This window comes from Camelus bactrianus, chromosome 11 (genome assembly GCF_048773025.1).
Source record: "Camelus bactrianus isolate YW-2024 breed Bactrian camel chromosome 11, ASM4877302v1, whole genome shotgun sequence".
Taxonomy (NCBI): domain Eukaryota; kingdom Metazoa; phylum Chordata; class Mammalia; order Artiodactyla; family Camelidae; genus Camelus; species Camelus bactrianus.
This window is the reverse complement of record NC_133549.1, coordinates 47,367,113-47,383,259: the sequence shown is the minus strand read 5'-3', so window position 1 is coordinate 47,383,259 and position 16,147 is coordinate 47,367,113. Positions and strand designations below refer to the sequence as shown.

Here is a 16,147-nt window from a genome sequence, read left to right as displayed (position 1 = left end):
TTTCTCCCATCACTTTTTAGCAAGGCTCACAAATTTAAATGTGTACAAGGCCAAAAAGGTAATGTAAATGAGCAAATTGTAGTAAGAAGGAATATATGTCCCATATGAAAGGAAAGTAGAAAGTAAATCTTAGCTCAGGCCAGTCGCTGCCAGGAAGGAATGGGGGCCCAGCATCACAGATCTCGCGACTTTCCCTAAAGGGACTAAACTCTTGGGATTTTTAAGTGCTGATACACATTTAAAAAATATAAACTGCAAAACACATCCCAGCCTACTGATTCACAACCACATGCTTTTATAGCTGGCCAGAATAACTCCCTAAAATAAAAACTACACAAAGTAATGAGGTAGCAACATTTTAGCACAAATAAAGAAAAGGAACCACATTATCAGCAGAAGCCAATGCTGTTTAGAAATCAAAACTTATTCAAACAGGGATTTTGAAGCTACTTAATAGTCCAATGCCTAGTAAAAAGAGGCCGTTGCAAGGGAACCCATTCAAGATAACAAAGCCAACCCATGCCAAAGAGGGCTAAACTCAGGTCTTCTGACTACTAGACAGAGTGACTTTTTCACTACATCACACTGGCTCCCAAGGGAATAGAATTATATGGAGAATGAGACATTTTGTCATGGGATGGAAGTTCGGAGTACAAACTCAGAACCAGGAGTCCACTTCACTGATATCTTCCTGGAACAGACTCTGAGCTCAAGAATATTTTACCCTAGATTAAATGGCACCCAATACCTAGCCCTTCAGATAGTGACTAATGATCTGTACATGGTGACTTGTATTAGCTATCAGAAGAGCACACAAGAACCACCGAGTACTCCCAGGGAAGAACGGGAGGTGGAAACTTTCACCAACTGAAGACAGAAGGAAAAAAATAGAGCTGATGTTTGTTTCCATTTTTCTTGTTTGAAAAGCAAAATTTCAAATGCGCTTGCTCCATAAAAGCAAATCTCTTAAGTTCAATTAAAAACAAAGGACTTCATTCCTTCTATGGATGAGTAATATTCCGTTGTGTGGAATATACATACACACACACACCCCAAATCATCTTTATCCATTCATCTATTGATGGGCACTTAGGTTACTTCTACATCTTGGCTGTTATAAATAATGCTGCAGTAAACATATAGGACTGCATATATCTTTTTGAATTAGTGTTACCATTTTCTTCAGAGAAATACCCAAGAGTGGAATTGCTAGATCATATGGTAGTTCTATTTTTAATTTTTTGAGGAATCTCCATACTGTCTTCCACAACGGCTGCACCAATTTACATTCCCACCAACAGTGCACAAAGGTTCCCTTTTCTCTACATCCTCACTAACACTTGTTATTTGTTGTCTTTTTGATGATAGCCATCCTGACAGGTGTGAGGTGATATCTCATTCTGGTTTTGATTTGCATTTCCCTGACGATTAGTGATGCTGAGCATCTTTTCATGTGCCTATTGGCCATCTGTATGTCTTCTTTCAAAAAATATCTATTCAGATCCTCTGCCCATTTTTTTATTAGGCACTATTTAACTCTTAAAACTGCCTGTATTACTGTATGTTAAATTGATTCATTTAAGTTTTCCCTTAAAGCGCAGGATTTTGATTTTTAGCATATATGTAATATGCCATGTGTTCTTCAAAAAAGAAAAATCACCAGTGCCTAATTCAGAATCTCAGTCCTTAAGAAAGTCAATTATGCATTAGGTTTGCCCCACAAACCATTTTATTTTGTACATAGAAGAAAACAAAAACAAAGACAAATGAGTTAATGGGGCCCATTATGCAAGTCACTGAATTGTTGGATATTTTTTATCCAGTTACTACTGCAAGAGAACTGTGATTCTTTGTGACAAAAAGCTCCATAATAAGCAGCATTATCTTCCTCATAAACTCATCCTGATTGAGGCTCTCATGTTACAGTACAAGGAAACTAGAGCTATTTTAAAAATTAAAACTGCTAAGAGTAGCAACTGATTATAAATACTGATATGCATCAGATGAGCTGTCTAAGGATTATTATTATATATCACTTCATAAAACAATTATATAACTCTACTGCCAGCAACTCAATTGCACTAGCATCATAATTCCAATTGATTACGAGAAACTGCCTATTCTGAGAGCCACAGTACAGCTAGAGAGCAAGGCAAAATTCCTTTTGAGGTTCTAACAGATCAGAGTTTTTATAAACATAATGTCTCAGATTCGTGGAGGTAGCTGGAACTTTAAAGATGAACTGGTCCAGCACCCACAACCACACAGCCAAGCTAATGGCAAACCAAGACCAGAATCCAATTGAATTGAGGCTTTGTATGTAGAGCTCTCTCCCACCACACTGCCCTGTCCCTTATGTCCTACCCTTTTTCAAACCAACTTAGTTCCTATGAATAACTCAGAACTGCAAGAAGTCTTAGAAATACACTCCAACCTCTAATTTCTTTATAATAAGAAACATACACACAAATGCTAGTTACTGGCTATGTTGACATTTAGAGTATGGAAATGGCAAACTGTGAGCAAAAATTGAATAGTGTTTATGATTAGAGCTTCCTACTTCCAGGAGCCTATGTCCCTGACAAATTCATCTAACAAATACTGAACTCCTACTATGTGCCAGGCACTGTTCTGGGTACCAGAGATACCATTATAAGGGACCCTTGCTCCTTCAGAGCTCCTGGCCCCAGTATAATTCTACATGTCCTAAAATATAGCAGCCTGTAACACTGGGCAAAGGATCATCATGATCTTTCCATTGAACTCTTCCCCTGAGCTACCAATCTACAAACTGGATCATCACGCTGGTTCTCTTTCTGGGTGTTTACAGACAGCTCAGTCTTGTCTGCTGCCCTGAGGGGCCTCGAGTCATCTAACTTCCCAATACAGCCAGCTCTTGAAGTGCCAACAAGATGCACCACTGTGCTCCACTGCTGCACCTGACCAACCTGTTCTCTTGGTATGCCCTTAGAACACCAGCCACCCACCAGGCAGCAATGACACCTCACCTGGCTGGACTTCCTCCCACTGTGTGCAGCCGAATGTCCTCACAAGAGACTTCCCTACCCTGGTGGTTCCTCCTAGCTAATTTCAAAGTCACTCAGGCCCAAGTTCTTAGGCCTCTTTGATGCCTCCATCTCCCCCCATACCCAGTCAAAGCTGCTGAATCTCCTTTCACACCTAACTTCTGCAGACACTCTCCTTCCCTTGTTATTTGCACTACTTCTCTATCTTTTTGTTAATCTCTGCCTGCATTTCAACTGTGCTTCCAAAAACCAGCCAGATTGTCAAAAACCACAGCTTTCACATGTCACTCTAGTACTCAAAAGGTATCTGAGGCTCTCTACTTCCTTTAGGACAAAATCTTACTGTCCCTTGATTACATTGTGAATTGTCCTACTTCTAAGCCTTTACTAATACCATTCCTTCTGTCTAAAATATTCTTTCTCTTCCCCTTTTCTGTTCATCCAAATCTTCCATTTCCTTCAAAGACACTTACTCCAATACTAGGTTCTCTGTGAAGCCCTAACTGATCTCACTGGTAGAAAAGCATTCTGAGCTAAGGGAAAACAGTGCAAATAATCTGAGCAAGAGTGAATCAAGCAAGGAGACCAGTAAGACTGGATGGAGTGAAAGTGATTATTTTGGAAACAAGATCAGAGAGGTAGTGAGAGACCAGCCAGATGCCAGAGAGGCTGCACTGCCACCCTGGGCAACTTCAGCAAGACCACCTTTGATGTCATCTCCAAGTCTCTACAGCTATCTCACCCCCAATCTCTGGAAAGAGAAGTTGTTCATCAAGTCTCCCTATCAGGAAGTCACTGACCACCTCATAAAGACCCACACCAGAGTTTCCGTGCAGAGGACTCAGGCTCCAGCTGTGGCCACCACATAGTTTTATATGTGAAAAATAAAGTGAATGAAGCCTGTTTAAAAAAGAAAAAAAGAGGTTATTATAGTCATCTGGGTAAAAGGGTGTGGTTAGAACCAGGGTGGTGGCAGTGAAAAGGGTCTGAATCTGGATGTATATGCTGACTGGATGAGGAATACAAGAAAAAGGAGCTAAGGATGATTCCAAGGTGTTAGCCTAAACAAGTTGAAGAAGAGATGTCATTAACTGAGATAAGGGAGACGACTGGCAGGAGCAGTTGTGAGATACAAGATTTGGAGATAGGTTTTGGACATGGTAAGCTTAAGATGTATATTAGACATCCAAAGGAAAATGTTAAGTAGGAAGTTTATTACCTAAATACAAAATTCAGGGGAGAGGTTCTGGTTAGAGATATACATTTGGGAATTGTCAAATAAAGATCAGGCCAGTTCCATAAAACTTCTGTGATGATGGATATGTTCTATATTTGCACTGCCCCATATGGCAGCTACAAGCCACATAAGACTTGAAATGTGGCTAGGGTGACTAAGGAACTGAATTTTAAACTTTAGTTAATTTACATTTTTAAAAAATGTTGGGGAGGTGGAATAAGGTTTATTTATTTATTTAATGGAGGTACTGGAGATTGTACTGGGGAGGTACAAGAACGTCATGCATGCTAAGCATATGCTCTACCACTGAGCTATACTCTTCCCCCCTTAATTTACATTTAAATAAGCACATGTGCTTAGTGGATACATATTGGAAAAAGCACATATATGTGATTGGATGAAAATCCTCACGAGTGTAGGTAGAGAAGATGTCCAAAGACTGGGTACTAGGGCAAGACAACCACATGGATTATTTGTGATAGGAAAAATAAAATAAAATAACCCAAATCTTCATTAACAACAGAATAGAAAAATAATCAGTGGCATATTCACATAAGACTGCCATTCAACAAGGAATGCATATATCTATGTGAATGAATCTCAAAAACAACTTTAAATAAAAAAACAGAGAAAATTTTCCACAAAAATCAAAAGCACAATATACTGTTTAGAAATACATTAAGACTGATTAAGCTATGAAGAAAATCAAGGGAATTATTATCCAAATATAGGACAATATCATCTCTCCAGGGGAGAAAGAAGGTTCCAACTGGGAAGGTGAGTACAGAGGACTTCAAAGTTAATGGAAATTTCCTCAACTAGATGATGGGTACAAAGGTGTTCATTTTGCTTTTCTTCTTCCTTCTATATACTCTGGCATGTATAATATTAGATAATTAAAAAAGTAAAAAAAATTAAGTGTCAAATGGATGTTTCAAAATCTCTTTAAATGATTAAGTTTACAAGACAGAAAGGTAAGTGTACAACCTATATAAGGTCTAAAAAGAAGGATGGATTTAATCATATAAAGAAAAGAGGGAAGGGTATTCTAGAACTGAGAATGAACACATCATGCACAACAGAGTAAATTAGTGAGTCTGACTGAAGAAGAGGAAAGTTGGGTTGAAAAGTTCGGCTAAGGCCAGCTTACAAGATGCTTAAACGCTGGGTCAAGAAGTTTGGACTTGATCTTGAAATAATGCAGAATCACTGGTGATGTCTAAGCAAGACAATGGCATGGGAAAATTGGCATATTTGTAGGATTAATTTGATAAGGATCACTAATAAGGAAACAGGAGGCTAGAAAAGCCAGTTATAAAACTTGTAGATGTGAGACATCAGGGAAGATTATTATGGCCTGAACTAAGATTGTGATAGATGATCAACTTTACTCCAAGAAATTTTAGGATGAAAGATTTAAGGGAGTTAGGTCTTGGAGTTAGGTCTTGGGAATAGGCAGTGAAGGGACAAGACAGATTCAAAGATTACTCCAATTTTCAAGCTAAACTGAGAAAATGGTAACACCAACATATGCAAAACTAGGAAAATCAACAAAGAAAAACCATTCATTCATGGATTCATGGGATAAATGTCAAGCACTGTAATAATTTCCCCTCAGGGAACAGCTTGTAAGGTCCCCTCCCCCCCTTTTTAAGTTACACACTTTTAATAGGCAAAGAGAAACTATACAGTACTTTGGGAGGAATATAAGCTTTTACAGTTTTTAACTTTACAAGAATTTTATAAGTACCATTTTGAAAGAAGGGTACTGCGATAGTAATACTGAGTTGTTTTTCAAAATACTGAAAAAAGCAACAGAACCCTAAAGTGGAGATGTTTAGTGAAAGGTCAGAGGTGAAGGAGTGGAACTACTGACCACCTGACTGAAAGCTCCTTGAAGACAGAATTTATCACTGACTGAGCACAGTGAGTGATCACTACAGAACAGACCTTCAAGTAAGGCTGAACAAACAGATAGAGAAAAGTGAGGGCCGACTAAAGACAAGCCATTTAGGAACACCCAACCCAAGCCTCCAGAACCCAACATTCCTTAGAGGATCTACCCCTATGGAAGGAGAGGGCTTTAGCCTTATCATCCTGGCTAAAAGGTAGGCTGAGCCTCTGGGTACCTGTTTAGGAAATTTAAAATACCAATAGAAAAATGAAAAAGAAACCAATTCTCAAGGAACTATACTGAACTTCTCCCCACATTGCTCCCTAGTGAGATTGTCCCCAACCCTACCTAACCTTTTAGGCAAATAGACAGAATGTAACTTTTTATGTGTGTGGCTAATGCTAAAGTTATTCAAAGGGATCCTGTCCTTTCAAACTGTTAAAAGACAATGTTCTAGTTAAAAGTAGTGTAAAAGCATGAATCTTAATAGTCCTACCTGGCATGTCACTGTTTCTTAAGCCTGTAGAACAGAGAAATGCAAGTAGAGCTGCCTGCAAAGTGAGATGACTGACACTCAGGCATTTCAAGTGGTTGCCAGGGACTGGGCTTATTACCTCCAGGTTCTCCCAAGGTTCAGGTGATTCTGCAGAGCCCCTTCTTCCCCAGTATGGCTAAACAGAGAACAATGAGGCTGCTTTTTAAATGAATTGATTTTACACAAATGCTTTAAGACCACCTCCTTCTCAAGAGATTAGAACAGGAAATAAATGTCCAAACACTGGCAGAGGCAATATAAAAAAAACAGATAGGCTCTGGCACCAGATAGACACGGGTTAAATCCCAGCTCTTCCAGTAAATAGCTACTAATCATCTCTGTTAACACATTCTTCCTACTATACTGAGTAGGATTGATTACCTTCTGTACGATCTGAATATGTGGTAACTTCAGATGTTATTAAGTTCCTTCCTAAAACTACACCCCAATCCCTTCAATTGGACTGTATTTTCCTTAATAGCCTCAGCCACTAATTTTTAGTGTAGAGCTTTCTAGATGGTTGATCTCATATATTATGCTTTGAACCTCCTGAATTTCCCTCTCTGAGAACAACCTTATCTTGAAGCTCTGGTTGTCCAACTAAAGCCCTGGACTTCATCAATGAAAGTGAAGAAGAGTGAGAAAAAAACATGGAGAAAATCGAACTGTAAGTAGAACATATAAAAATTCTAGTTGTATAAAACTTAAAAATTGATGCTTCCTTTAAAATCATAAATTCTGTACAATGAAGACAATATGGAGCGAAACAGCCTATTAACAACTAAAAACAAAAAGTGTTCTAACCTGAAGGAGGCCCAGAGAGGTACCCCATCTGTGCTAAGCACCCCCACTTCCCTCTCTAAACTCAGGGATCTTTTTGCATGCTGTAGTGGATTTTGTGGCATAGTGGGAAATAGAAGAGGGAAGACAAGTTCCACAGATTCTTTATTTGCGTTAGGCCTCCTTAGTACCACTACTGTCATCCTAGTTCAGGCAGTTATAAATTTCAACTGGTTTCTCTGCCTCAAGTCTCCCCACTCCCTCACAATCCTGCAAACAGCCACCAAACTTAATTCCTAATACTCTAAGTTTCATTAGATCTCTTCCCACCTCAAAAACTCTTTTAATAGCTCCCTACCTACTATTCAACGGAAAAAGCCCGACTGAAATCCAAAACCCGCACTAGCATTATCCTACTTTTGTAACACAGGACTTGTTCCTCCTAATGCCTCCAAGGGAATTCTCTAAGGCTCCAACTAATCTGCTCACTGTTTCCGCCCCTCCAACACAGACAGACTACCTGCACACGTAGGCTGCATTACACCCCCTCTCCTCCACCTTCTGCCTCTCCTTCAAAGGCCAGGCCTCTATCTCTGCCCCGCACTATGCTCCTAAAACACGTACTGTCCGTCCAGCCCATCTTCTGACCCTCTCAAACACCTCTTCAGCTAGCATCTCAGTGCACTCCAACCGCTTTGAAGGCAGCTCACATTACTTACACAGAGGGACTATCACTGTGCCCTGCCCTTAGTAGATCCTAGGTAGTTTTTAAACCAGGAGGGGTTCAAATGATATATCTAAGTAGGGCAAGACAATACTGCCCATCTTTGCCAATTTCTCTTAATTCACAGTAAAGCGTATTCAGCGTTCGCTACAACGCTTAATATTTCTAGTACACACAGAGCAGCCAAGCGGAGAGAGCACGCCACCGGATGGCAAAAAACCCTGCGTCCTAATCCTGGTTTTTGCCACATTCTCTGCAATTGTGGGGAAATCACACAGTCTCTCTGGGCCTCGGTTGTCTCGGTAAAACGAAGGAGCTGCCAAGATACAGGCTCCTAAATCCCCCTCAGAAAAGCCAACACTCAGCTACTCACTAAGGCGCAGGCAGGCAAAGTTTTACAGTTCCCCACGCTAGCGTTTCCAGACAGTAGTGGAAACTCAGTCCGCACAGGAAAAAGGGCTGAGAGGAAGGTGAGAAGCGGTCTCCCTGGACTCGGATGCCTTTACCCCATGGCAAGGGACAGTCAGCCTCGGGTTCCCGGCCCCTCACAGGCAGACTCCCGTGTGGCGCGGCGCGGCGCGGCGCGGTTTCCGAGAGCGGGCCCGGGTGACTCCGTCTGCGCCTGTGTCCCCCGCGCTTGTGACACACGCCGGTGATCCGAGGTCACAACCCCCTCCCGCCCTCACCCGCCCGAGGGACGCCCTCCTCTCCGGGCAAGGCCCTTCGTTCGCGCCCAGCGAGCCGCCCTTCCGGGCCGCGGGGTGGCCTCAGCGCGGCCGCCCGGGCCCCAGGCCGGCGAGACCGGCGGCGTGAGGGGCGGCGGCGGCGGCTTTAAGTGCTGAATCACCACTTTGCAACCCGAGCTCCAAACCATCGTGACCCGCGGGCCCTGAGGGCCCGGGCGCTTCGCTCTGCTTACCCACAGAGGCGCTCCAGGGTCGGCAGGCGGACGCCGAGGATCGAGCGAAAGGTGCCGGGCAGCACGGGGTGCAGCAGCCACGCTAGCCGGTACCGCATACCCCAGCGCGGCCGCCGGGATCACCGCGAACGCTTCCTTCTAGCGCCGGAGCCGGCCTTGCTCACTGCGCATGCTCAGTACGCCGCGCCGCGCCGCCTCCCGGGAGCCGCCGAGCTGCCGCCGCTCCAGGTTTTGCCTGGAGCCTGACAGGGCGGGGACGACGGAGACGACGGGGACGCGGGGACGAACGGCGGCCAAGGCCGGAGCTAGCGGTTGGGACGGAGTCTCGCAGGGGAGCTGCGGGAACCCAGCCACCGGGCTTCCCCGGGCGGGAAGGGCCTGGCTAAGACACAGCGGGCGCTTGCGTGAGGGCGGCGATGTGTATCTGGCTCTGTGTAGGCCGGAGGTAGGGGACTCACGAACACCCTGAGGACGCAGGGGGCCATGTTTGCGGAGGCGCCCCCACCGGCTGTAGGCTCCGCCGTGCAGGTGTTGGAACAAAGTCCCCGGGCGAGGCGGCCTCCCAGAAAAAGGAGTCGTCTGCCGGCGCGCGACCCGCGGGCTCCCTCTAGAGCGCTATGGAGAAGCGGACCGCGGGGTCGGGGACGCCGGAGTAGTTAGACCGAGGGTCCCTCAGAGAGAGGCCAGGACCCTGGGAGGAGTTTCCATCCTGGGAATCTAGCAGCCCTTCAAAGAGCAAGGTGGAGATGGGACAGGCCACAACAAAACAAGCCTTTCGGGCAAAATTTACAAACCCAGAATAGAAACTACGACTCTGTGCTACTACTATAGTTTAAATTACACACACACACACACAACTACTACTATTGTCAATGTACTTAAGTCTCTATTTGTAAGACAAGACCTTTTTCTCTGATGGCTTTCTGGCGTTTTGCATCGGAGAACTATTTAATAGTTGTTATGGATCTGACCTTCCGTTACACTGTTTTACAGGAGGCTTCAAAGAAGAGCACAACTAGGGTTAGCAATTCCCTAGCTTAAGTGCTTTTAAGTTCCTGACGTGGCCGACCGAAAACTGCAAAGAAAAACAGTGCTCTGAATCCTATTATTGCTTCAAATGGGAATTCAGGCGGAGAATCCCTTAATCAGGTGGACGCTTCATCCTTCATACTTGGGGATCTTCGGGATCTTTTTTGCCATTCAGTTGCAGCTAAAGGCAAACCCTAGAGATGAAAACCCTAGAGGTAGCAGAAAGGAGGAGGCACTGCTAATGCAACGTGAAGTCAAATTCCACCATGTTACATTCTAGCTCCAACCCATCTGTATATATAGTTTCCTGTGGCTGCCAAAATAAATTACCACAAACTTAGTGACTTAAAACAGCAGAAATTTATTTTCTCACAATCTGGAGGCCAGAAGTCCAAAATCAAAATGTTGGCAGGGCTGCACTCCTTACAGAAGGTCTTAGGAGAGAATGTGTTCTTTGCCTCTTTGAGCTTCTGGTAGATGCCAGCTTCCTTGGCTTGAGGTCACATCACTCCAATCTCTGCTGCCACCTTTACAGAGCCCTCTCCTCTGTATGTCTTTTTTTCTTTTGTCTCTTCTAAGGACATTTGTCATTGGATTTACGGCACAATCAGGTAATCCAGGATGATCTCATCTCATCCCTAACTTAATTAGACCTTCAGAGACACTTTTTCCAAATAATGTAAAACAGGCTTCTGGGATTAGGCAGTTACTGACCCTACCGTTCCAGCCTCCACCCCTGCCTTCCACCAACTCCAGTTCACACAGCTTTCACAGCTAATTGATGCTTCTAACTTGTCAGTGCTCTAGCAAATTTCCAGTCTTGTTGAGAAGGCATAGCCTTTAGAAAATTTTTCAGTTCCTTTCCACACATATCCCATTGGAAGTGAGCACTCTCTCATCTGAGCTGCCACTCTTTAAAGGCACTTATTTGAATCTTAGCCTTCCATTTGTGTAAGAAGCAGTAGGTTAGGAATGGTGGCTTAGGTATTTTTGTATGTTACCTGGCAGCAAGCATAGTGCTTAGTTAATGCTTGTCAAATGCATGTTTGCTGAATCTTACTAAGCCTCTAGATGTAACTACCATTTATGGGAAGTACCGGAGACGAGCATGTTAAATCACACCATAAGACTACAACCAGCAAAATTTATAATTTTGGAACATTGCACAACAAATGACTCTATTTCTTTGACAAATAAGTTGCAAAATTAAAAAAGAGAGGAAGGAGAAAGCTATGGGTTAAAGGAGACTTAGAATTGACAAGCTATGACAAGCTGTTTATAAAATTTTATATGAAAATGCAAAGGTCAGGGAAGACCCAAGCCAATCTTGAAGGAGAATCTGGAACACTTACACTACCAAACATTAAGAGTTACTATTAATCTATAGTAATTGAGATAATATGTTATTGCACAAAGGCAGACAAATAGGCCATGGAAAACTAGTAGTAAGTACTAAAGTTGCACATATGCATACGTTACGACCCAGCAATTCCACTTCTAGCTATATACCCATCAGAAATGTGAAGATACATCAACGAAAATACATGCACTAGAATGTCCACAGAAACACAGTAATAGTCCCAAACTGGAAACAATCCAAATGCCATCAACAGTAAAATGCACAGAAAAAAATAGCTTGGGGAATAGACACACAATGGAATACTATACAGTGATTAAAATAAACATACAAAAATTATACTCAGCAATATGGATGAATCTCACAAACATGGTGAAAGAAGCCAGACCCAAAAAACTATATACTACATGAGTCTATTTATATAAAGTTGAAAACCAGACGAAACTATAGTATTAGAAGTCAGGTTAGTGGTTACTCTGGGGTCAGCAGTCACTGAAAGAGAGGAGGGACCTGTGGGGTGTGTTTTTCATGGGTGTGTTCAGTTCTTGACAATGAATTCAGCTGTACAATTATAATTTATTTACTTTTCTGTTTGCAATACTTCAATAAAATCTTCAAAAAGAGAGAATCTTCAAAAATGCAAAACAGAGAAGAGATACATTAACCAAATGAAATGTTTGGTTCTTTAAATCCTGATTTGAAGAAACCCATTGTGAGAAAGAAACACTTTATGAGACAATCAGAAAAAGTAAGAACACTGACTAGACACTTGATATTAGGTAATTACATTAATTTGTGGGGTTATATTAGTGGCTGTTCACAGCAGCTTTTTTTTTTTTTTTTCTATACAGCTCTTTGAGATACAGACTGAAATAACACGATGCCTGGTATTTGGTTTAGAATAATTGAGTGGAAGATGAGGGGAAAGGGGGAATACTGGTCACGAACTGATAATTATTGAAACTGGATAATGGATGCCTGGGGGATTTATAATACTATTCTCTTTGCTTTTGTACGTGTTTGAAATTTTCCATCATAAAAACTTTTATAATGTATATTAGTTTTAAGTAGTACTTTCATAGTACTATGGTAATAACAATGCCTAAAAGCAACATGAATTTCTTTAAATGTTTATAGACAACTGATATATTAATTACAAATTTGTTAAAAGTTCCCCTAAATGACTCATACTTGCTAGCCCTTAGTGGTAAGTTTGAGTTACTTTATGGGCAGTGCTTGAAATTTTAATGTTAAAACCTATAATTCATATTTTCCATAGTTAAGACTACTTTTGATTTATCCATTCAACAAATATGGGTCCAGATCTTGCTTTAGATGTTGAGGATACCTTAGAGAAAAGAGCCACCAGGTTTCTGTTCATGTGGGGTTTATACTATAGTGAGAGAGAGAAACAAGTAAATTACTACTTACATAAAGAAATTATATAAAGTGATTAAAATAATATTAGGGTAAACAGGGTGTTCCCTGTTTGGGTCAGGTTCACCCAAATTAACAGTGCTGGGACTTTCCCTCCATCATCACTACTGCCCCTCTGGGTGGAGGGAGGTGGCAAAGATTCGCCATCTATATTAAGGGGGCTTATGCATGTCCTGGGCTGTTGACAATAGGAGGGTGCACATGGGACAGTTTAGGTGGCAGTTCATCAGCAAAAGCTCAGGGTATAGGGTTCAGGGTTTGGGCTGCACAGGCTGCTACAGTTGGAGAGACAGCTTCTGTCATCCTTCTCATAGGCTAACTCTCCACCAGGTAATTATATATACTTGTTGGTTTTCTTCTTTTCTTTTTTATTTAAACAACCCCTAACCTCCATTAGCTTCTTCCTCCTTCATCCCTTTCTTTCCATCCAATGTCCCAGGCAGGAGTTTCTCAAGTAGAGTTTGAAAGTTGTGGAGGGGCAGTTATCTACTTCTCCCTGTGTCACTGCCTTGCTTAGGGTTCTTCTCAGGGCCTTCCCTTAAGAGCCTAATTTCAAAGCTACAAATACTGAATATTGTCTTTTTTCTCTTTGCATTCCTGCCATAAGACCCCTAATTCTCCCAGACACCCTCTATCTCTAGGAAAAGGTAGTGAGGTGTGGCAAATAAAGGAAAACATGGAGAGTAAAATTTCAACATCTTCTTTTGCTATGTGGAGAAAGAAATAAATGGGGTTTCGTAAGTGAGTTGTTGATGGGGAACTAATTTAGATACAGTGGTTGGGGAAGGACTCTCTGAGGAAGTGACATTTAAGTTGTGACCTGAAAGGTGACAGAGAGAGAATTATAAGAACAGGTAAGGGAAAGACTCCAAGCAGTGGAAACATCAATCACAAAGGTTTGGGATAAGAGACAGTCTGCATGCATGTTCTGGAATTTGACAGAAAACCAGAGAACTGGAAACTCTTTCTTTCCCTTTCTTTCCCAACTAATCTGTGCTACTGAGATTCTACTATTGGAACACTAATAATAGTAACCAAAATTTGGATTTGGGGAAACTCAGTTCTTAAGCATTTGGGGATTGTTTCCTTACAGGTTTATTAACAATTTACGAACTGTGTTTTTTCCTTAGTTTATAAGTAGAAGCAGATAAACTTACTGTTTGTTTTCTTCGGCATCCATACCCACAGACTTACAGTACTTGAACCTAACATGATTCTGGCAACCATGGAGAAAGATAGCTAAAGTCGTTACCCCTCGACTATTCACTAGAGAATTGCATAGATGTTACTCAAGTGCCTTAAAAGATCATATCCATAAAAATGTTTATGAAAATTTTTTAGAGCTTTGAAGAATGTTTAAGTTATGTTAAATGAAAATTCAAGATCTAAAACTACATATTTATGATTTCAATTATCAAAAATATAGAGACATTGGAAAGAAATACATCAAAATAATAATAGTAATCACTAGGTGGTAGAAATCTATTATATGTATATAGGAGTTTGAGAGAGAAAGAAGAGAAAAAAAACAGTAGAGATGTTCAATGAATACTTCAAAACTATTTTCCAGAACTGAACTTGTGGTCACATTTAGTATCATTTAAATAAAATAATGTGATATTTCTTACACCACAAGATCGTGGTTGCAAAATCATACCTGCTATAATAGTTATACTAGGGTAAAATTTAAGGACATAAAAATTATAGTAATAATCAGAATAAATTAATTACTATGGAAAATTAGATGTTGGTGAGCTGGTGATTTATCTAACACCCTAAGTTCTCCAGATTGCTAGTAACTTCCAACAGGTTTCGCATAGAAAGTCCAAAATAGTAGCAAACACTTACCATCCTTCAGTTATTCTTTAGAAAGGCCTAGCGACCTGCTTAGAAGGAAATATAGTGAGAACAAAACAGAAAATATAATTCTACACTTGGATAGCAGGATGTCTATTAAATATGCTTTTCTTTGTTGTGAAGGTAGAAATAAAGCTCTGTGAAGTGATGAGAAGCACTTTTTTTTCCCAAAGGTTCTAAAGGTTCTCTTTACCACTGAACAATATTCAATTCTCTGAATGTATCACAGTTTATTTACCCATTCATTTACTGAAAGGACATCTTGGTAGCTTTCAAGTTTTGGCACTTATGAATAAGCTGCTATAAACATCCACGTGCAAGTTTTCACGTGGACATAAGTTTTCCACCTCTTTGAGTAGATCCAGTCATCCCTCAGTGCTCACGGGGATTGGTTCCAGGACAACCTCGTGGACTTCACAATCTGCAGATGTGCAAGTCCCTTACATAAAATGGTGTAGTATATAGTTGGCCCTCCATATCAGTGAGTTCCACATCCTTAGATTCAACCCACCATGGATCAAAAATCAATTTACATCCGTGATCCATTTCATTTTGTGAAGGGTGTAAGGTCTGTGTCTAGAGTCATTTTTTTTGCCAGAAGCACTTTTATGTTTAAAAATTAATCACTGCAGAGAGAAGATGCAGAAGTACTTCTGTCTCAAATAGCAAAAATCATACTGAAATTTTTTTTATTGAGATACAATTCATATAACATAACATTTGCCATTTAAAAGTATACATATCAGTGGTTTCTGTATACTCTCAAGGTTGCACAACCATCACCACTAATTCCAAAATATTTTAATCACCCTAAAAAGAAACTCAATCAGCAATTACCCCCCACCCCCTGCAGGCCCTCATTCCCCAGACTCTGGTAACCACTAATCTACCTTCTGTCTGGATTTTCTTATTCTGAACATTTGACAAATGGAATCATACACTATGTGGTCTTTTGTGTTACGCTCCTTTCACTTAGCATAGTCTTTTCATGTGATAGCATGTATCAGTACTTTACTTTTTACTATGGACTGGTAAATATTCCATTGCTTAGATGTGCTACATGTTAAAAAAAATTCATTCATGAGTTGATAGACATGTGGATGGTTTCCACTTTTTTTGCTGTTATGAATAGTATTGCAATTGAACGTTTGTGTACAATTTTTATGTGGACGTTTGCTTTTATTTCTATTGAGTGTATACATAGGAATGGAATTCCTGGGTCATGTGATAACTCTGTTTAAGCTTTTGAGGAACTGCAAGACTGTTCTGCAAAATGGCTATACCATTTTCATTCCCATCAGCAGTGCTTGAGGATTCCAGTTTCTTCACATCCTTACACTTATCATTATTCT

The 16,147-nt window shown here is 41.1% G+C and overlaps 1 protein-coding gene across 2 annotated transcripts in view; it reads right to left on the bottom strand.

Moving 5' to 3' along the window:
- The window catches only part of IDE (insulin degrading enzyme), an 89,148-nt gene extending 79,814 nt beyond the window's left edge, over window positions 1–9,334 (bottom strand). Inside the window, exon 1 of one of the 2 annotated variants that reach the window (XM_074373953.1) lies at window positions 9,116–9,334. In XM_074373953.1, the coding sequence (XP_074230054.1) occupies window positions 9,116–9,213 (98 nt within the window). In that variant the 5' untranslated portion in view covers window positions 9,214–9,334. The remainder of the gene's footprint in view (window positions 1–9,115) is intronic. The other variant, XM_074373952.1, reaches the window with a different exon arrangement.
- Between the last annotated feature and the right edge of the window lie 6,813 nt (window positions 9,335–16,147).